At 37.5% G+C, this 23195-nt stretch overlaps 2 protein-coding genes across 2 annotated transcripts in view; one reads left to right on the forward strand and one right to left on the reverse strand.

The window, feature by feature from the left end:
* The window catches only part of LOC139123893 (ubiquitin-conjugating enzyme E2 Z-like), a 446060-nt gene that overhangs the window by 205730 nt on the left and 217135 nt on the right, over positions 1-23195 (reverse strand). The window lies entirely within an intron of this gene.
* On the forward strand, positions 5845-13394 carry LOC139124298 (uncharacterized). The gene is made up of 6 exons (XM_070690439.1): positions 5845-6082; positions 6400-6675; positions 9047-9174; positions 9995-10115; positions 11635-11919; positions 12718-13394. The coding sequence occupies exons 1-6, from the start codon at positions 5845-5847 to the stop codon at positions 13041-13043; spliced, it is 1374 nt and encodes a 457-aa protein (XP_070546540.1). The 3' UTR covers positions 13044-13394.

Raw genomic sequence — 23195 nt, forward strand, 5'->3', positions numbered from 1 at the left:
TGTGAAATTAGCAAAAAGATGGTATTTTGAAGACTTGCTTCGCATGTCACTCAACATACTCTCTTCAATCACGGTCCCTACTCCACATTTGTGTCTATATGCAGGTGTGTGTTTATGTATGAAATTTTTTGGTCATTCTGGCCTATACGATTTATTGTTGTTTAATTTCATTTTTTTGCCAGTAACTATATTCATATACAACTGTCTGGCATTCCAGCCTAACTTAATATAATACAGTATTTGTTAACAGCGTTTGTGATTCTTTTCCTTCATGCTTTAATATTTGAAAAAGGCACATACAATAACAAACTAGTAAAAACATGTCCTGTTATTTTCATATCAAATCAATACAAATTTTCTATGTAACTAATTTAGCCATTTAGGCTTGTCTTGTAAGTTATTAACGATTTTTCCCCAACATTATTTCAAATCAGGATATGAAAAGGACACATATGGTCAGGTGAAACAATGCTATGAAGAGCTATGACAATGGCAGATTTGTCTGGCCAGGCTAAAGTCACTCTACGAAGTCCACTCTTCTATGATACCAATTTAAATACCAGATAAGTTATCATGGTATACACTGTAAGGACATCACCAAGTTGTAGGAGGATCACCCGGCGGTGGCAGTCTCTGGACGGGTGGGTACCCACGCTCGTTAGCAGAGTTTGAAATGTACCCCTTTTCCCAGAATTTTTCTCTGAAAAACACCCCCTTTTTTGGGAAAATCTGGGAGAAAATCACTGCGAAAAACACCCCCTTTTTTCCGATATCTTGGAGATTTTACCTAAATGTTTGCCAAGACATTTGAATACCATTATTTACCAATTTGACAGCAAGTATGCTGACTCTTGGTGAAATAGGAACACATAATACACTAGCTTAGGATGGGTTGACTTTGTTTGATGTGCACAGTAACAGACTGCCTTGTTCAATGTATGCCTAGTAACATAATGAAAACTTGAAAACAGTGATCGTTGAATGTTTTGTCTTCACCATATGTTCATCAGTCACACTCATATGCAATCACTTTTCTGATCCATTTTGATCTTGTATTAGTTGATGGCTCTTGAGTTATTAGACATCATCCGTCATCTGTAGCTGCAAAAGCAAAAAAAATCCTTTTGTAGAAAAATCACTTGAAACTAAGGGAAATTTGCCACCAGCTACAACCATTTCTTTCACTGAATTTCAGCAAAGATTGGATAAATAGTACTCTCATGCTCTCAGGTATCTATCTATCTAATACTACAATCTCAACTGTTAATACAACTATATGTACTACAAAACACTACATGTAAATGTCAGTACAATAAACCGGGTACAATCTACTGAATAACAGTTAATTCAACTAGAAATACTTCTTAGTACAAACACCACATGCAACTTTTATTACAATAACCTGAACAGATAATCTACCAAATAAATGACAACCAACCCAAAGAGAAACACTACAACTACAAAACACCTCATGCAAGTGTTAGTACAATCTATAAAATGACAACTGATTCAGCTAGAAATAACGGTAGGCATTCTCATGTTGATTCGCTGACATGAGTTGACCAGCGATGCCTTACAACTTGTTAGCTAGCTGTGATATTGCAGTGATGTTGTGGCGTCTATCGAACGCGCTCGGGTCAAGGGTCATCGCCACAGATCTTGGCCCGAGCGAATTCGATAGACGCCACCAGCACCCGGGGGGGTCACTTCCATTACTTGCCAATATGTATACGTGCCGCCCAATGGGGTGGGTATTTCAGGAACTTGGTCTAAAATGGGGGTATCAATTCCACTGTAAACCAAGGTCTAAAATGGGGTTGATTTTTGAGTGCCACAGAAGAACAAATTTCAACCGTCTGTTCCCGTCTCGCTAGCAGGGTTCTGAGCTGCACTCTATAAGCATCGATATCTTTTTCTGTGGCAGGGGAACCATTAAAGAGACCCCCTGGCCTAAGCCAAAGTAAATATCGACTTGGTTGTGAAACACCGTCACTGATTGGTCAGAACTCCATATATGGAAGATTTTTGCCCAATAGAAAATACCCAAACAAAGTGGCTCCTAGTATTGATGATGACAGACAGGTCAACCATGGCCACATGAAGTATACAAGTAGCATTGCTTTACAGATGAACAGAGAGGTTTGTTGTGAATTGCAATTTCAAAAAAAACCCACCAGTCAGACTGTAACTGCAGATAATTGATAATTTGTAGAAGCTGGACCAAAATTTGGTGAGGGTGAAAGACAAAATTTTCTTTCACCGATTTTTTTTGTATTTCCTGATGTTTTTGGAATCACAGTCCGTGGATAGAGGGACTGTGTTGGAATCATGGCTTGGCTAGCAACAACATTGCTGCGAAAACGAGCCCTGCCACTCTTTGAAGTGTTCTGCTGGGAGTTCTGCTACCACTCCAATGACCAACCAACCCGAGTGGCAGAGGCTACGGATTCGCAGCAAGCAACAACATAGCCCTAAACGCGGTACAGCGGTAGGCTTTGCCGGGGAAAATACTTGCTTTTTCCGTTTTAAAAATTTTGACGCTTTGACTTTTGACCTGGGTCAAAGGTCATAAAGGTCTAAAATGGGGTCTTAAAATAACGGGATTTTAGGTCTAAAATGGGCCCTGGGTTTTATACCTGCGGCCGCACACCCCTACCACTTCTCTGAACAGGTACCCCCCCCCGGGCACCAGCACCGCTGCGATATCACAGCCACTATGGACCAAATAGCACAGCTAGCTACATTTTTGCTGCGGATCCGTAGCCCTACCACTCCCTTTGCTGGTTGTGTTGGGGGAGTCCCCCCAACACAACCAGCAAAGAGTTAGTTACAACCAGCAAAGAGTAGTTACAATCACCTTCACGATTTGATGTACGGTTCTCCCGGGACGGTTCTTGAGTCCCCCCAACACAACCAGCAAAGAGAGTGGTAGGGCTACGGATCCGCAACAAGCTGTACATTTATTATTTATGCGTTTCGCTATTAAAGTTTTTGAAAAGACTTACTTGACTCGGAGAACTCACTTTCCAACATTTGAATCACTTCTGGAATCACTGTGTGTACTCCAGGTACACATCCACAATAACCGCATCTCAAACTGTCAATTTCACTGACAAATCCATGCAATTTCTGCGCAGGTTTTGCATCTCCCGCGAAGAACAACCCGCTCTACCATCGACCGCCATATTGCTAGTCATACAGGAAGTTGTTGTTGGATGTTGAATTAGCTATCTCCCCCCCCCTCGGTAATACAGCGTATCAATTCATAAAACACAAGAACAAAGTTAACCATCACAGGGACGGTCACTGGATTTCTAAACAGCCAGAACATACTAAATTTTAATCGAACTGATTTGAGGGGTGGGCACGTTGTTACAATCACCTTCACGATGTATGTACGTATCTCCCGGACGGTTCTGGATCATGGCTTGGGGGGGGGATCGCTGCTGGGTTTTACTCTCTCGAGTGAGAAAGCGTCTTGGGAGAAGAACCAGACCTAATCTCGGAGGGTGATCTGAAAAAGTGCCCCTTTTTCTCGATTTCACGGACCTAGATGTCTCCGTGATTTCCGACTAAAATCACCCCCTTTTCCGCGAAATTTCTAACGAGCGTGCGTACCCGGCTGCTCCGAGACTGCCACCACCGGGAGGATCACTTCTTGATAAAACGCTATCATGATAGCAATGATGGTAAGTGACACAATGTTGACCCTTGATGGAGTCATTCCAATTTAAGATATCAATATCAGTGGCCATAGTCTGAACTTTTCCAAAATTACAAATATTGTAACATTGCCATCACATTTGTATACAATTTAATAATTAACATTAATACATATTGTTTCAGATGTGATATTTTTTACACCAGTTCCTGGAAGTGACCATCATCGTTATTATGGAATCTGCAAGTTTATGTAGTCAAATCTGTCATATTAAAGTACAATTTTAAAAAAAAGTCTTCACTCAATTACTGTTTATGCAATCAGAATGTGATGAATCTTTGTCATTTAAGGCGACTTTTGCCGTTTGGTCACACAGTCAATAAAATCACTTATTAGAGTACTTTGAAAGTGTAACTGTGTGTTAGGGATGCTCTAAAATTGCTGTATTTTGCTCTAAAATTGCTGTAATTCATTCTAAAATCAAAATTCTCATCTGCCATTTCAGGACAAAGAAAAAGTAGTAAACGTTTTAACAACCTGTTGGATGACACAGATGCTGCTTCACATTGGATAACAGCTTCAATGTATGTTTAGCTGGGCTGAAACGGATTCATCTGTGCTCAAGTCAGACTTGTGATCAGCATAGACGTAAATGTCAAAAATATGTAAGACCCTCCTTCCTATCATTATAGCAATATATATGGAATCCAGCTGTTAGTGCCAGATCAAGAATACATGTGTGCACATACATGTTCCTCTCATAGAACCAGCTTTTTTCCCCAATACTGAAAATGTATTCATACAGAATATCTATACAGCTCCAGATGAAACCTGTTTAAAAACATTTCCAGTGTATTTCAACTATGATACAAGCCATTTTCATTCTTAACCTATTATGATTACTTTGTTGGTCTGCGCCTAGGTTTACTCAATTTTACATGCTATTTCAATGCTCTCTCTGAGAGCATTTCACCAATGCAAAGGGAGGATTACCCAAGCTGAGTTGTTATAGGTCCTATAGCTTCTGTAAGTAGATTGCAATCGACCATAAGGCATATTTCTCGCAAACAGAGGAAAATCTCCTACTGTAACACTGGCACAAGTTCAGGACCTCAAAATTATATGCCTTGTATTATACTGACTCATATGCATTGTGGCACTTATATCAAGGTCCCATGCAAAAATAATCATCTCAATACATATCAGTAATACCAGAAAATTAAGTTTGAAGTCCTGACAATGTGCATGTGTCACCTCACACAGTGTTGCCTTAGATTTGAAGTTAATAACATGAAAATTTCCCTTGAATAAACTGTAAGAGATGACACCTGAATTCCACTTTATATTTCATCTACAAACAAATCATGTTTCACCATTCTAATCTTGGATACTGGGATATTATTATCATTTCAGATTTACTTTCTGCAAGAAGAGTTGGTCCCCACAATCACAATCTGGTGTAGTTTTTACATTGCACCTCAATGATCGATGCTGTTCAGTCAACGACATACACAGTTTTCCACAAGCAAGCAAAGATTCTTCTCTTCACCATCTCAACTAGGCAACATGAGCAACACAGAGCAGCAATTGCAAAAAGAACTGTCTAATGTCTGTAATGACAAACTTCACCAAGAAGTTAGAGAGAAGGTTTCAAAAGCTTAAAATTTAGTCACACAAATTGGTGAAGATTCACCCTTAGGTTTGAAAATGAATTATGTAACACTTTGTTCCCCGAAGATTCCATTCACTCAAGCAGGTACAAAATGTTCCCCAAGCAAGCAAAGATTCTCCTATGCCATCTCAAAAAACATGTACAATATAGAACAGCTATTACGGCCAAAACGGAGTCACCGTGGACTCTCTCTCGTGCCGCGCAACAAAATAAACGTAGCCGCTAACGTTTATTACAGACAAAACATACAGACAATGTAGCAAATATCATGAAATCTTTTTTATTGAAAAGGCGTGCTGGCGTTACCAGGACTGTTTTGAACGTGTTGATTTCATCATGGGTGTTAGATAAACATATCCATGTCTGGAACAAAAACTAATGAACAAAGTTAAATTTCAATATTTCAACGATTTTTATCCAACTCAGAAACGAAGGCTTTCCGTTTTTGGGGAAAAATTGACCCTAAGCATGGATAGGGTCTACGGAAACACTAAAATTTTAAAACAAGAACATGCAAGAAAATGTCAACAAGTTCGTAAGCCTGGCAATACCAGTCGTGTTCCTTGCCATTCAAGGTGTTTGTGGATACGATGGTGGAGGTTCTTTGGGAATGGGTGGGAACCATTCATCGGTACGGATACTAGTCGCTGATGTGTTTAGCGGGAGAGGGGTGGAGGAGTCGGTCACAGTCACAGTGCTGACGGTGTGCTCGCTGTTGTCGGAATTTCACCTGGACATTGATAATAGACGTATGGTGATGAAGGTGGCATCGCATAATACGGATAAGGTGTGTAGTACTGGCAATACGAAGGCAGCAATCTAAATTGAGCTGCGGGCTGCGGAGATTGCTCGATTGACGCTATCCCACTTTCGCTGAAGCTAATACCACCTCCTCGATCGGCGTTTATGTAGATTCGGGCGCAGGAAACGTGATACCGTGCCGTTCAAGCTCTTTCTGTACAGGATTTACCGTATTTTTTGTTTTATTCTCAAACCCATCGTATTTTTTCACCATCGACTCAATAATTGAATGCCATCTCTTACTCTCTCTTTTTTGACTAATCAGGATTCAGTTATCCGGGAGTTTGTAATAGTCTGTACGGACATGCAGCTATCGGCACTCGCTGTGTTGAAATACAGCGGTACGCTAAACAACCAAATGTAACGCTGAATCTACTTGTCAGCGCCCATGCGGCATTTGTCCATGCAAACGTAGTGGATGGGGCATCTGACACTGATTCGTTTCTGGCAGCAAATTCGGTAATGGACGATGGTACTCCTTCGCTCATGGTTGGCGACCTCGTCATTGTTGACAATTGCCCAACTCATCACAATCATGGAGGTGAACTTTTGGCACAATTCTTAGATCACATGGGAATACAGTACATTTTCACGCCAACTTACTCGCCTGACTTCAACGCAGCTGAGTATGTTTTCGGACACTTAAAGACAAGTGTAAAAGAACGATATTCAGGCATAAATTTGTTTGCGGACGATAAACAATATGTTATCCTTCGCGCAGTAATGGAAATTACGCCTGGTGATTGCCTCGGCTTTTATCGCAAAGTTGGCTATTTGACCATGTAGTTTTTCCTTGGAAATAGGTCCTTTTCCTGAGAACGAACCAGGTAACCCTAGAAAGACGGTTGCGGTTTTTCTGTCATTTCATTTTACAGTCTGCAGTATACATGTATATCTCGCTGGATGATGAATGGTTTCAGTGTGTTTCCAATTAATCCGTCTGTAGAGAAATTCTGCAAACGTAATTATTTGTTACAAAAGGATACAAATTGAATCGTTTGTTTGATTTGTGCGATTGTTTGATGGCGTTCGATGGGTGTTATGTCTGAAAAAACGTCAGTGAATGCGTTTACTTTGTTGCGAGGCACAACAGAGAGTCCAAGCTGACTCCGTCTTGGCTATAAATATCGATAGCATGTAATACCACCACTGACATTACAAAAGTTGGCAACAAACTGTTTGTGTGTTTTATGAGGATCAAGTCTGTGTTTCTGGCACCAAGCAGTATAGTGTTAAAGTTACACATAAAGTCACAGTGAGAGCTAGGTCATACCACTTAGTGCAGAATATTGTGTTAAGTTTGAAAATTATTATTTTCTGACTTTTAAACTATTTATTTACACCCTACTTGATTTGAAACTTTTCATTTTATTTTCTTTTTAAGTGATCGATAACTTACTGATCACCGTTTGGTGAAGAGATACAAAGTTTCATTTCTGTCATTGTCAACTATATTTTTCATTAAATACTATATTCTCAATTTTCTCTATTTCTTTATGTGTGTACAATGCATGTACATGTCTGTCCATGTCAAAAACTTGACCAACTTCCACACACTTCACCTCACCAACCATCCAGCTACTGACTAATTGCTGGGTCATTCATTTATTTTTGCCAAAATTTTTAGTCCCAACCTAACCCATAGACCACATCACCTATCATACACAACACCACAATCCCTAATGGTTGACCTAGATGAGGATATGTGCATAGTCTGTCTGCTGGTTTTGGACCAGATTTTCCCATCATCATCACCACAAAGTCAATAGTAATCATTTCCAATTGTAGACATAATTTTTTGCATTCCATCAATGAACTACAAGCTACATAAATTGTGGGTGAACTCCAACTCTCAATGTACATTATCCTATCACCTAACACAAACATCCCAGTCAAATCACTCTGATGAAGCTCACTTTTAAGTAGTGGTTCACCAAGCGTCCTATAGTATAGTGTAGTTGCTACGGTTTTTTGACTCAGATCCGCTGCATGGTGTAGAACTCATGAGGCACCCGCGCAAAAACCAAGCATTGCTCACAAATTTCTCACTCCATCGACACTCTTGTTACCATTCATATGGGAGCGACAGTGTCATTGACGCTATTTTTTAACACATTAAATGTACTTTTTGTTCTGTAATTCACTGGTAGAGCAATTTTCTGACTCAAGAGTGGACAATATCACAAAATAAACATCAAAAATAGACTCAGTTGAAAACATGGGTATAGCCACTAAAATTGTTAAATTCAGATGATAATGTCTCAAATCATCAATGATTTCATTTTTCCGGAAGTCGATTTGGCGGCCATCTTGAAAATGGCCGCCATATTGGATTTTTTTGTGGCTAGCGTTTTTCTTCTTAAAAGGTGACCTAAAATGTGCCTACATACCAATTTTCATGCTTGTATCACAATTTGAAATATTTTCTCACTGATCCGCTCTACTACCATAATTAAATTGCTTTTAAATAATCATGATGCACAGCTTTTGTAGTTAGTTTTACATAGTACATTAAACAGATAATGTGTACTGAACTAGGCCACATCTGACCTGCTAAAGATCACCTTACTGGTTGAGAAATGATTTGCACAAACTCAGATACGTCTGCATCAGTTCATCTCACACAGCAAGCAAAAATCTTCTTAACCATGTTCTTATAATGTAATGATACGTGAGGAGTTATATTACATAATAGTAAATTATAATCATGGGTTTCTGTGGAATTGTTGTTGGGGCAAGGCCAGGGATATGTTTTCTATCTCACATTGAACTTATGGCATCTTCCACAACTGCTACATGTATTTAGGTTCAGAAATTATGAAAGTTTGATATTGAAACAGGCACATCAAGTTCACATGTATCAGAATATTAATAAAAATCCCCACCTGATGTCTTTCCTACAATAATTTTAGGTGCTGTGAGTGACGGTGTTGCAGATGCTGAAAGAATAATTGAACGGGAGAAAATTGAAGTTGATACATCTGCTGTTGTACCAAAGGCCAGGTCTGAGGAGGAAATAGTCCAGAGCGATGACATTGAGGTAATTTTAAACATTTAAATTCATGATAACAATATCATTGCAATAGCAACATTTATTTTCAGGTGCTTTTTCTTTCAAGACTTTACTTTTTCCAAAATGATATCAATTAGATTGTAATTCATTTATTTTTGTTATCTTGATAATATCACTCAGGTATCATGAAAGTGTTGCCTGAATTTACTTAAAAAGTCACCTTATGGCTGGGTCATATTAGGGTTATATATTTTACCCTGTTTATGTGCTATTTGGTTTGTTGATATTCTGTGTATACAAATGTAAACTCATAGTGCGCAATAATATTACACATATTTTTCAACCTACTGTACAATCTGTTTTCACAAGTTGAAACCAAGCATAGAAATGGCAGACTTTAAAACAATTACATTTATATACATAGGAATAAGAGATTTAAATACATCTGCAGCCACATTAACATCAAATCGAAGGAAAATGACATAAAACTTTTACAAAAGCAGTTTTTGTTAATTTTGATTACATATTCCTAGAAAGAGAATGTGATATTATGATAACATCAGAGAACAATCCTGGAATAGTAAGTTAAAGTTACTGGCTCAGTGTTATAAAAATATAGAGATTAGGTGCAATTTTGGGGGAAAAAAGTATGGTTTTCGCATCATAATGCATGTTTTGTGTTCTGCAATGTTTTCCCCAAATGATTAACATTAGAACTTTATCAGTATTCAAATATTACTAACAGGATTTTGTTTTATATCCTCTGAATGACTAGTGTAATGATTCATACAGTACTTGATAATAAGTAAAATACACATGTTCATATAGACATCTTTCTACAATATAGAGCTCACAAGTACCAGATATCTCTGAAGCACATGTTTATGATCCCAGTATTGGTGACACAAGCACAGATGTAAAGGAAAGCACTTCTCAAGGAAAACACCTGTCATCAGATCAAACTCAAGGTATATGCTTGATATAAAAGTTTTTTTCTTGGTAGTGTCGTTGTATTATAAAACAGCCAGTTGCTGGACACATACACATTTTTTCATTGTGAGAGGGGCTGACTCAGGTCTATAGGGAAACAGCAAAAGTATAATGCTTACTGGTTATTTAACCAAGTCCTGCACAACTCTCAATAGGAAATCAGACCCTCTGTGCAAGGACAGGACGTCTGTGCAGTCAACCACACTTTACTGATAATTTTAATGTCCGCAGAAGGAAATGATTAAAAGCCTTTGCTCAATTGAAAATTAACAAGCTTGCTTCAAATAGACTTTTGTATTACACAGACATTGCAATATGAATGAAAATGTCCCCAATACCTTTTTTATACTTATATTAAGTGTTGACCCAAAGAAAATTTATAAGATGTAAAAAAATGTAACAGAATATGTATGAGGACAGAATTCTTTCAGACTACTTTTTCAAGAATACAACTATAGGATGTTGTTGCTTACATACTTTATTTCTTAGTGAAAGCTTATTATGTGTTAATCAAGTTTTAAAATAATTTACAAGAGGCTCTATCAAGTACCTGAGGAAATTAAGTGAAACAAACATTTGAGGCAGTAGACAAGGCTATTTTGGTACTAATTATGTTTGATGCAAACTATGATATTTGAATCTTTATGATTTCCTCAAATGCACATGCAATACTTTTTATATTGACAGATATTCACAACACCAATGAAAGTGGCATTTATCCTCCTAATCATGTAATTTAAAATCTGTGAATGTATGAACATGATATATTAATATCATGTATACATAAATAGTCATGTCACATTACAAGAAATTGTGTTAATTTTTCCCTGCTGCTGAATTGACACTAAAATATCTACAACACACATGTTTATGTAGTCATAGTTCTTAAACTAGCTGATCTCTTTTGTATGTCAGCCAAAATTTAAGAAGTTAAAAGAATAATTTTAATGACTTTGAAGGAACATTATCCTACTGGACAGACACCACAATGAGGATAGGAGTGAAGAACTAATTAACCTGACTACAATTACTATTGAAACTTTGTAACTTGGTATATAATATCTCTGTTTATGCTGAAAGCACCTGTAATTGGTGAATTACATTCATCTTATCAATACCTTAATGAAAGCAAATTTCTTAATTTGCCATTAAATTCTATGTGTTGCCCTAGCCTTCCTCACTACCTCAGCAAGAGAAAATTTAATTTGGTGGCAAAAATAAAACTGAAAGTTTGCAATACTGTTAGTGTTTTTCATAAGAGAACAGGGATATTTTAGGTACAAGGTTACCAAAGGGTATTTCAGTAACAACCGAATATGAACGGGTACAGTCCAATCTTGCAGTTTGAAATCCAATAATTTGCCATTTTCATTTATATATTATCCATCCATACCGATCATTTTTTCTTTATCACCATCTAGTTTGAAATATCTAGATGTGTTTTGATGTGATTTAGTTTATTTAACAGACAACTTCATCGCTAATAATATTTTGCAGGCACTGCACTCTTGGCCATGGAAGTTGAACCAAATGCACAGCTCTCTGATGTGTATAAAAAAGTCGTATCAAAGTGTGTTGGAGAATTCACACAAATTCCACCAGAAACATCAGATCAATCAGCTGGAAATGCGCTGGTCCTGCTTAAGCAAACACAGAAGAACAGGCCTTTACAACAATTAGAGATTCTTCACCTGCTGGGAATAAGGAAGATCTTTAGAAACATCTCTCTTGAGTCATGCGTTTATACAGATGAGGTTGGAAGAGAATTCTTCAGTCCATCAAGTATGTTAAAGGGAATTCATTCACTTTTGTGATAATGTTTAGTGTGCAAGCAATTTTGCTTCAATATTTGGCCATACTATTGTGTACTGTTAAATATCTTATTTGCATACGTTCTTTTTTGTAATAGTGTTTATCAACAAGTGTGCAAGTAATTTTGCTCAAATATTTGGCCATACTATGGTATCTGAGATCATTAAATTTATGTGATGTTCAGAAATGTTCCTCATTTGATCAAAAAATGTAACCTCACACAAGTTCTGATGGAGTAAACATTTGATTTACAAAAACTTGCAATAACCTCTAGGCTGTGTACACTTGTTTAACGAACTTTTAATTATGTATATTAAAATGGTTGTACTGATTCCTTTCATAACATCTTCCTCATCTAAATCTACATGGTCAACTTGTATAAACATTAGGTGTGGACGTTCACAGAAATTACCTAATTTTACTGCTTTTGAAATAATTACCAAGTTCACAATTGTAAATATTAACACTCTAGCTGCACGTTGTTTAAGCATAAAATCTTGTGAACAATTTTTGATAGCTTTGCATTGTGTTTGATAGGGTCATTTAAACAAAGCCATTCTTATATGTTGTAATTATCATGTATTATGAATATTTACATAAATTGTAAATGTAACATCATCGATGCACTTGTTTTTGTGATTGTACACTTTTGAAAGTAACCGTGCAAAATTATAGAAGAGGATGTTGTATACTGTTGTTATCTTACATGGTAACTTTAAACCTTTAAAAAGTGTAAAACAAAATTCATTATTATGTTTTTTAATGCAGACCTACATGAACTACTAAGTATTGATGTGGCAGAATTATTCACAAAGCATTTGAAGACAGTGAGAGAAGAAAGCCTGTTGGCAAGAGCACTTGCACCTTTGAAAAGTGTTAATGTTGACAAGACCTATCAACATCTATGCAATCGTCTCTTTCATGAATATAAAGATTGTCAGATTGCTAAAACAGAACTTGAACTTGCCAAAAATCAATTGGAGGAGTGGAAGCACCAGCTATCCATTGCTGAAAAAGAGAAGCTAAATTTCAAAGGGAGATTGAGCTATGGACGTCTCAACTTAAAAAGAAAGACAGCACCATCACTGGACTGAATGAGGCATTGGCTAGGGAAAAGAAAAATGTCACTGCGCTTGACAAAGAACTGGCTAGGCAAAAGGGCAGGATCACTGAGGTTACCAACGAACTGTCTAAGAAAAATAATTTGATAACTGAGCAGAATGAAACACTGGCAACGAACAGCGATACTCTCCTCAAACTGAACAAAAGTCTGACTGACAAAAGCACAGTCATCAATGATATAATTACAACACTTGAACAGAAGACTGCCGACCTCAAGACTCGGCTCAGTCACAAAGAGGGAAAGAAAGATGCTCTCACTATACAAGATTGGGTGTCAGATCTTGAAATGCTGATAAAGTTATATTCCGAGGATAAAATCGAAGGTATGATTATAAGGAAACCTCTTTAAAATTTATAAAATATATATCTCAATCAGTGTATTTATGTACCTGTCAGTTGATCTTCATGCGTTCATGTGAGTGAACAACAGGTAGATGTAAGTTAATTTATCATCACAGATTGGAAACTTACTTATATTCTGAAGTGATAGCATCAGACATAGTTTTATGCCTGAACATACACATGGAAATCCTAGGCTTTGTTTGCTTTCGATGAGAAATATGGCACATTGACCTAAGTGACAAGTCATCTTGTAAAAAGTAATCACAAACTTTCTGAAGCAAACTAGCCATGTTCAGGCAAACCATCTTGCACATGCATTCGCAGAAGATATAGCTGTTCCAACATGCAAACATACAACCTCTCAGTAATTTTTTTTCCCTTCAGTACAATATCTACAACATTTAAAACAATGTTCAGAGATTGCTGCTGTCTTCGTATAGGCTTCTTTGCTGCTTAAATTCTGGCACAAATCAATGTTCTTAAAGTAAACTGATCATGGGTGAGTGCGATTGTTGCCCTAAGGAGATTGTTCACAAGTGAACTGATGACTACTGTAATCACTCCATCAATTCGACTGCTCCATTAGTTCAACCACCCACTAAAATTATTTTACAAGCTCCAATTGTTCAACCAGTGCTCATGCGCATAATTTTTTTCCTCTATAATTCGACCACAAGTGTGTTGGCGGATACATTGTATAAAAGTTACAGTAACATGGTAAACCGTAAAATAAGGCCTGACATACTTATATGTTTATGTCAAAACCAAATAAAATTCCAAGATTGAAAGTTACTCTTTCTGAATTTAATATGACCTATAATAATTCTGAAATACAATTCTGAAATAACTTAAGTTTTGATAAACTTTCATAGCATTTTAAATCTCATCATGATAAATGCAACTTAGAAAAGAGTTACAAAAGTCAATCGCTGTGTCCATAAACAATTAAAATGTTATTTCCATAAAATTTGGTTGATCCATGCATAATAAATTCTGCCAGGGGAGACCCCCAGTCATAGACCTGCCACTTGACTAACGAAATGAAATTCTGGAATAATGATAGTTCTGAAAATTTTTTATAGCATTTTAAATATCATCATGATAAATGCAACTTAGAAAAGAGTTACAAAAAACAATAGCTGTGGCCATAAACAATAAAAATGTCATTTCGATAAAGTTTGGTAATTGGTGCATATTAAATTCTGCTAAGAGAAACACCCAGTTATAGACCTGCCACTAGACTAAGGAAACGAAATTTGGAAATAATAAAAAAATTCATTTGATAAGCTTTTATAGCATTTTAAATACCACCAAGATAAATGAAGTTTGGAAATGAAATTTAAAAAAATAGGTGTGTGTTAATCATAAAAATTTAATTGCGATAAAGTTTGGTGATCCATGTTTATAATTTTGCCAGGGGAGACCCCCTTAGTTATAGACCTGCCACTAGACTATTCACTACTTTCATGCAAAACAAGTTTAATGCAGTTAAAAAAAACAGAAAAGAAAATAATATTCTTCATTAATTTGTTTTATTTTTCTGTTACCTTCTTCCTCCATCGGCATCTTCTCCTGAAATTAAGAAAGTAACTGTTTGCTCAGAGTTCCAGCTCAGAGTTCAAAAACTGCAGAGTTTCATTTTCTAATATCTAGCGCCCTCTATGGTATGAATATGCAAGTAGACATGGCAACCCGCATAAACGATGTTGTCATGTCGGAGTTGTAACTCTTTTCTAAATTGAGTTCCAGCTCAGAGTTCAAAAACTGCAGAGTTTCATTTTCTAATATCTAGCGCCCTCTATGGTATGAATATGCAAGTAGACATGGCAACCCGCATAAACGATGTTGTCATGTCGTTCGTGTACATGCGTTTTTCTGTCGCCATTGTTTATTTTTCAAGAGAAGATCTGCAACCTGGACGATCTGAGGCGTTGGGAACTCACTGAATTTATTCTGTTGTTACCTTAAACAGTCAAATTTTATCATAAATGTCACCTGAACTACATGTAGAATGTACATACAGTTCTTGCCATGCAAACTTATGACCGGCGCAAAAATATTCAAGCAGTTTGACCGGCCGGGTTATTATTTTTATTCTATCTGTACATCTTTTCTGCCCTTTAGAAAATTTCATCATTTGTGTTCTCTAAAGCAACTCTAATCCAATTATGGTGGATGACAAACACTATTGAATCAACTGGTTCCAAAATCATCTCATAATAACTCAAAGTGCCAGATTCCATTCAAAGTTGATACAAGAACATTCTACTATGATTTTTAAACGCGTCCTAACTTGGCAACCAGCCTATATTTTAAGATGTCATTCTACTGAGTCTTTTTTTAGAATGTCATTCTTCTAACTTGGGATAGTACAATAATTTCAGATATTTGCAACTGCCATGTTCTTTTTTTATTAAGTATTATAGTATACCTTCATCTTTGATTTGACTTTTGGGTCTATGAGACAACTTTCTGGTCACTTAGCTGTATTTGTCTTGTTAGGAAATTAGTTCTAAATTATCTTCATTTAACATTTCGTCATTTTCATGTTCTTCAAAGTTTGGTTAGTGCAGCTGCTAATATTTCAGGCGTGATATAAAAATGCATAGTTTTATGCTAAACAGTAGTGGATTTTCTTCCCCATAATGTTCATTTGTTTACAGCTGCACTTTTCAATCCCAGGTTCTCGCATTAGTGGGGTTCTCCTCCCAGTCAAACACTTGGCCAGTACGATGTTTGATTTCTATAACATTAATTACACAAACTGATCTCAACTTTTTGTCACCTTTTGCTAATCCTTCAAACAGAGTTTATACAAGCGTTTGATTGACGGTCGGTTCAAATCACCAACGGTCATTGATTCCCCACCCCACTTGAATTTTCTAAACAATTGTCTTCCAGTCGCGTTAGACTTTGAATATATACCACAGAGTTCAATCGGCAGCAACTTCGCGCTGACCACTTGGCAGTCTGTCTCCATGTTTGCGGCCGGGGAAAACTAAAAAGTGGCATTTTCTGGAGCGTGTGCCCATGTGTTGCCTGCACGCCTGCTTTAACTACACAAAATGGCTGTTATGGTAGTCTCAACTGACAACGTCTAGGGAACTTATAGGTCTGGTCATGTCTGTCCATCTGTCCGCGCATCTGTCTGTCAGTTCACACAAATTCCTCATAGATGCCTGGAGCGATATCATCAAATTTGGTACAAGCATTACTCCCTATGTCATACATATGCACATTAATTTGTTTTGTGATACGATCCAATATGGCTACATGATGGCCATTTTGTTTCCAAATTCTGTATCACAGTATAGCTGCCCTTAAACCACATTGATCTTGGTCTCCACATAGACAAATCTGTCTGTCTTTGTTGGTCATGCGGCCACATCCGAAAACTGCAGGAAAACAATATCATCATCTCATTCTTTAATTAAACAGAAAAAAGCTATAATCTAGATAATGTAAGAGTGATAATAGAATCAATAATTACACTATGGTTCCTGTTTTCCCATTATTTGTTTCTGTCACTGTCTTTGTCTTTGTCATTCAGCTACTAGATTCACTTGAGCAGCTAAAAATCATGATCAACAGATATTTTGAAATGCATGTTTCTGTTATATTTCCTTCGAAAGGTGTAGAGAGAGTGAAAAGCCCCCAGGCTGACGGTTCAATTATGCAACACATTAAAGAGAGTGCAGTTGCAGATGCTGTAAGTGGTGGAATATCGAGGAGTACAGTTGAACCTGTTACTAATACCTCTTCAATTACAGAAAAAACAGGACCTGTGCCTGGTATTGGACAGATACCTGAAGTGGTCAGCACAGAAGACTCTGGTTTGCAGAAGAAGACAAAGGACTTAGATGTGTGGAAGAGTGATGATGGTTCCAAGGTGTCTGAAGATACAGCAGATTCTGATATTTCTAAGAAATATGCAAAGTCAGAAACGTCAAGATATGATGAAAGAGTAAGGAAACAACCTTTTATCACTCAATAGGTTAAAGATTGGTCTTTTCATTCAGCTTGTTTCATTCAGCAGTAAATGCAATTCCCCAAAACATCTTCTAACTGCATGCTCTAGTTTATACTTTGTGTGTCCAGTGTGTCATTTTCATTCTCCAGATTAAATTTACTGCACTCTATGGCCTTTCGTAGAATATTTCTTTAAAATCTGTATGTGTACCAATAACTGTTATATGTACGCATATTTTTTCCAAATCATTGAGTACAACAAATGACCAAGGACTTTGTAAAGCCAACAAACAATATTAAAGAGCACACTAGCCAAGAAGTATGATAAGGATGTACTCAAGAATACAACTGGTACCGCAGGTCGACAAATTGATGAGATCAACTCTGCTTATAAAGTTGAACATCATAAACATCAAAACACATTCTAAACCAATGATAAGTAATTGTCACTCTTGAACATTGAACAAGGAATTTAAAATTGAAAGCATGTATGAGTATGTATGAGCAACCAATGTTGCATCGACAGTTAGTTTGATCGCTGCTACGTCCAAACTGTCTTTTTGGAACATCAAATTCAGTTTGGTGACAATGGGGATAACATCCATAAGGAACGAACCAGGTGATAGCAACGAACTTGTATTGGATGATTTGTTTATACAGTCCAACCCCTTTTGGGTCTTTATGCATGACGCATTGACCGAAGTAGGTCAACAATGCATGCTTCGATCGGTACACTGTTTGTAGGGAGTCATCAAAGGCAAACCATCTCACTGTGTGGATTTCCTTGATTTTGGGTTTGGGGCTATCAAGAATTTGTTTGATTTCTTTAAATTTTGATAATTGTAAAGACGAATGTTTAAAATAGTAAATCAAACTAGTGAGAATGTCGTTGAACTCTTTCAAGTAACTGACACTCCCGGCTGCTTGGCTGGTGCACAACGCAAGTCTATGAGTTCTGCAATGGATATTCAGGAAAAAGGGGTTGATTTCCCTGAGTTTTGTGCTGATACAATTACTTCTGCCAACCATGATGCCTTGTCACTTCCTAGACCGGTCATTTTATTTTTGTTTGGGTTGTTTAAGTTGAACTGCCTCCAGTAATTTTGAGGTAATTGTGGCCACATCTTTTTCATCGATGTGAAAGTTGACAAAAAGTGAGTCTGCAAGTCAAAGGTACTCATTACTATCCTGATGTAAACAACAAATCGCAGAGTCACAGAAATATCTGTACTCTCGTCAGTTAGGATGCTATACATATCAGCATTCTGAGTTTGTTTAGATAACTTTCTTATGATGACATCGCAAATTTTATTCTTTAAATCTTTGGCTGTTGCTAACGACTGGTAAGTTGCATTGGCACCAACCCGGAGGTGGCTGATGTGTTCGCAACCAGAGACTTCAAGCCACTTCAACAAAGATGCATATTTATCAGTAGCAATAGTTTCTGTAGCCAACCAATACACGGCTTTCATTGCCATTACTATGGCATCTTGCCTTTGTGTGAGAACAGTTGAGACAGCTTTTTGCATATCCACACGCATAAACGTGTCTTTGACGGCCTCCAAATGGATTGTACTGTCTGCATGTCATGCCAATGCTGATGTTCGATAATTACAACATCCATCCAGGCTTGTGAATGGGTTGGTTTACTGGTTTCCCTGCATATTTTGCACTTCATTCCAGCACCATCGCTGGGTGCTTCAAGCCAATTTTTTTCATTGAGGTCGATCGAGCCACAGTGCTTGGAACTTGCTTATTTTCAACCGCTTAGCATTTTCAAACGTCACGCAATTGTCGTCAAGATCAGTGTTGACGTCTGATTTGTCTTCCACAGGATCAGACTTCTTTACAAGAGAGATCAGAAGTTGCCATTGCAACCGATTCCGCGTTGACATTATCGTCTGTATTGACACTGGACTTGAAAAAATGTGTTATGAGTCTCCGTCTCATATCAGTATGATGTTCATACAACAAACGTTTCCATCAAAATGAGAAAAAATTAAAATTTGCGGAATGAAGATGATCTTTAATGATTTGTTCCCCCTCCAAAATAATATCAAACACATACTGAAAACAACATTTTATCACAATGCGATAACAGGGAACGCGCATTTCTTGGAAGAGCTTTTACATAATAGAATGTAGCAAAAATAGTCACATTGACTCCCCTGGGCCCGCAGCCATATCGCAGGTGGGTGTATTGTACATTGTGGTACTATTTTTTTTCGAAACACATTGTTGCAATATTTTTTTACGAAACAAAGACAGTGGCTACAGACTGTGTGTCAAGGCACTCAGTTTGAGTATTCTGGATTGACATCATTTCAAGCGGTGCTGGTTGCCCCTTGATCAATTGCCAGCGGATGCCACAAGGTCAACAGAGGGTGAATCACCCTGTCACCCCCTCTAGATGAAACACTGCCTCTCATCTCAGTATTCAGTGTGTAAGTGCACCCAGGAATGAATGAACAAGGCAGAATCCAGCAACTTGCTTAAACTCAGTAACTACAGGCCAGATTGAGTTTAAACTTGGTATTAGGATTCCTTTTGGTAATCTAATGAAATTTGTCCAGTGAACTTAAATGTTGTATATTTAGTGGAATTTTTCCTATTTTTGGTCAAAAAATCTTCTCTGAACTGCTTATTTGATTTCTTTGAAACTTTGTATGCAGCTTCCTTGGATGACTTGAGTCTGTGGTCTGCACTGTTCAGATACCAATGTGGATGAAAGTGTGACTGACCAAAAACAGACAGAACTTGGAGTCACAAAATCAGGGCAAAGTAAAACAGAAGCAACAACAGAAAGAACAAGGGAAAATACAAAGGTGGCAGAAAGTAACAAAGCTGTGACCAAGGTGCAGGATACTGTTGGGGATATTGCTAGGGTTACAGATGGCAAAAAAGCTACGGCAATGGAAGGTCCGATGACTAGTGAGTTGACTTCAAGAGATCCAAAATTTACAGGAACCAAGGACACCAAAGATATATTTTCCAGAGATACAGCGACAGATAAAGACATTGGTGGGAAAGATGGAAGGAAGGGTATTTCTGAGGCTTCTGGTTCATCAATAGACACAGGGAACTCTAAAGTCAAGGTAAAAAAGGTAAGGAAGCAGCTGTCCATCATTCACAAAATATCACATAGCATGACTCTAATACTTTTCAGCAATGTAAATTTGCTTAGATAGGGCTTTTAAGAAGCTGCAGTACATTTATATGAACATTCAGTTTTCAAATTTTCAGTCACTATTGTCATCTTGGAAATATGGCGATTTCATATATTGACAGGAGAAAGGATTTATGTTCAGAGCTTATCATGCAATATCACTTGTTCCTTTGTTGTATCAGAAATAGTTTCATTTGTCCTGGTCAGATACGAGATGACGTCAAGTGTGTCATGCAACACAAATAACATAAATGTTGATGTGACACAAGAAACAGGCAATATTGGATAGCCTTGTCAATACCAGTGAATTTTGTAATGTCACACCCCCACATTATTACGATTAATATATCCGATTATTCAGCATTGCGGCCCCACTGAGCAAGCATAGCAATACAAGTTTTTTTGAAAACGAAAAACGGACTGCGCATTTAAAAGGAGGGAAAGTATGGGATGAACCATGTAATACACAAAATGATAAATCTTGGTAAAGATGCACAATATCAATAATAGTGTCTTACTGTACGATTTATCAATTTTTTGAGTCCTCCCGCGTGCACATGTCATCTGCTCATGTGTCACTGGCCATGTAAACGATGCAAGCATGGAAGGCTTTATACTCAAACCAGCCATAAAGTAAACGGGCCAACAACGGAAGCTGTCACCAACCTTGACTGGAAGTGTCTACGGAAATTACTATGGAGCCATTCAAAGGCTCGGTCCAAGGTCAGCTACTGCCAACACTCATGATGACCGTGGACTCTCTGTTGATCTAACATCTCGACCACCTAGTTCTCATGCACTGACTGTAATCGGAGACAACTTTCATTCATCGTTTGTTTCTCCTTGTCTGTGGTTTCACCTAGCCTTGTTCTCGATATCGCGACAGAGACCCTCCAGTATGTTTGTCAACTGTACCTTTCAAGCACCCATTTACGTCGAGTTTTTCCGTTCCCTGAAATCAAGAAGCCATCGAAAATAAAATTTATAGAGTAGTCTGACACAATTATGAATGAAATTTAAACATTTGAATAACATTGTTGAACTCTGTTGATATCGTTTGCAATTGAATGCTGTACTGCTAGTGACATAATAATGATGGTATTGATAAGCTGATACCATGCCGCTCGCTGATCATGCTGATGTCAATGCATGAACATTCCAATTTCTTTATGTCTGGCGTTTCACCGTGTCAGCATTTTGAATGGCATGATATTGAAAGATTGAAAGGTGATGTTTCAAGTTTGATGTAGACGGTAGGGATGCAATTCCTTTTCATTTCCTTCGAAAATACAGTTTTTTTATTTCCAAATTGAACTGTTTAAGTGCTGCTCATTTTTTGTGTTGAACGTGCATGTTCAGTGTAGTGCACTATGGAGTGTGGAGTGCATGTAATATGTACAGAGTCAGGCAGATCATGCTGGACGACGCTCACGGCTTCAACTCACTGGCTTCAAACTCAGCTTAAATTTTATTTTTTATTCGATTTCTACATCTACAAATTCACTGGCATTGCCAAAACTATAAAATAATAGCAATAATGTACCCCCTCCCGGCCCATAATGGACTCAAGCGAACTTTGCACTCCATATAGTACTCAGCTTCGCCTTGTACATTATGTTGTGCAAGGTTTGATTTTGTCCATTATTGGCCTGTAGGAGATATATTATTGCTTAAATAACTGATTTGTCCTATATACATCTACATAATTTTTAAAATGAAGTGAATGTTGGGGCTTTATTTTCATTGTGCCATGCACCTATATATGGAAATATTTCATATATCTTGAAAGGCTGTATTCATTAACTATATAACATCTCCATAGGAATCAACACAATGCACAACAGTTCCTCTACATCTCGCCAAACACCACAAGAACAGATAAAAATATTTGACTTCAAAACGGTCACAGTGAGTCAAATTATATGTATAGGATAAAGCCCGAGGACGAGGGCTCTTCTGGTATATAAAGTCAACCCAACGATAAAATGTCGAGGCCGCAGGCCGAGACATTTTATCGTAGGGTTGGACTTTATATACCAGAAGAGCCCGAGTACGAGGGTTTTATCCGACTTAAAAACTATCGCCCCTAACTGATATATTTTTTACTTTTCAATGTGTTTACGTCAGCCGTCCCCTTTGTCAATGTAACATGTTTAGGATATTAATAAAACTTCTATATGTGAAATAGCTTTCCAGTGTAATGGAACATCCTATAAATGCCCTAGGGCACATTATATAAATGCCCTAGGGCACAGCAGATTTTGTGTTGCAGCTGGTTTCCACTGTGTTACCAAATTTGAATATTAAAACGTATTAGATGTCTACAGAATATGACATGTTAACTTTTGATTGGACAGTACTTTACTACGGCGCTGTCATTCGTTTCTGGAATTTGGTGATCAAGGCTTTACGAGAGATAAACACCCTGAATTGAGCACTCGATTGGTCAATCAACAGTAGATAGTTTTTAAGTTACAATATGCAATAGCTTTCAGTAAAAAATTATCCTGTGCTTAAAAAAATCTTGATTTCAATTGTGCTTGATCATCGTACAGAGTGGTCATTTTGTGTGTTCACACCAAGACTTGTCGTGCCTTATTAGTCATGCCATGTGCCCACTACCTGTCTGGGGGTAGACAATTGTGTG

This window comes from Ptychodera flava (genome assembly GCF_041260155.1).
Source record: "Ptychodera flava strain L36383 chromosome 23 unlocalized genomic scaffold, AS_Pfla_20210202 Scaffold_23__1_contigs__length_28996876_pilon, whole genome shotgun sequence".
Taxonomy (NCBI): Eukaryota; Metazoa; Hemichordata; class Enteropneusta; family Ptychoderidae; genus Ptychodera; species Ptychodera flava.

Bases quoted from the DNA above. Each gene is read 5' to 3' on its own strand.
- LOC139124298 (XM_070690439.1), top strand. From the start codon at position 5,845: ATGCAAGAAAATGTCAACAAGTTCGTAAGCCTGGCAATACCAGTCGTG. The intron at 6,676-9,046 runs GTGAACTTTTGG...CAATAATTTTAG, and splicing joins AACTCATCACAATCATGGAG to GTGCTGTGAGTGACGGTGTT. The intron at 11,920-12,717 runs GTATGTTAAAGG...TTTTTAATGCAG, and splicing joins AGAATTCTTCAGTCCATCAA to ACCTACATGAACTACTAAGT.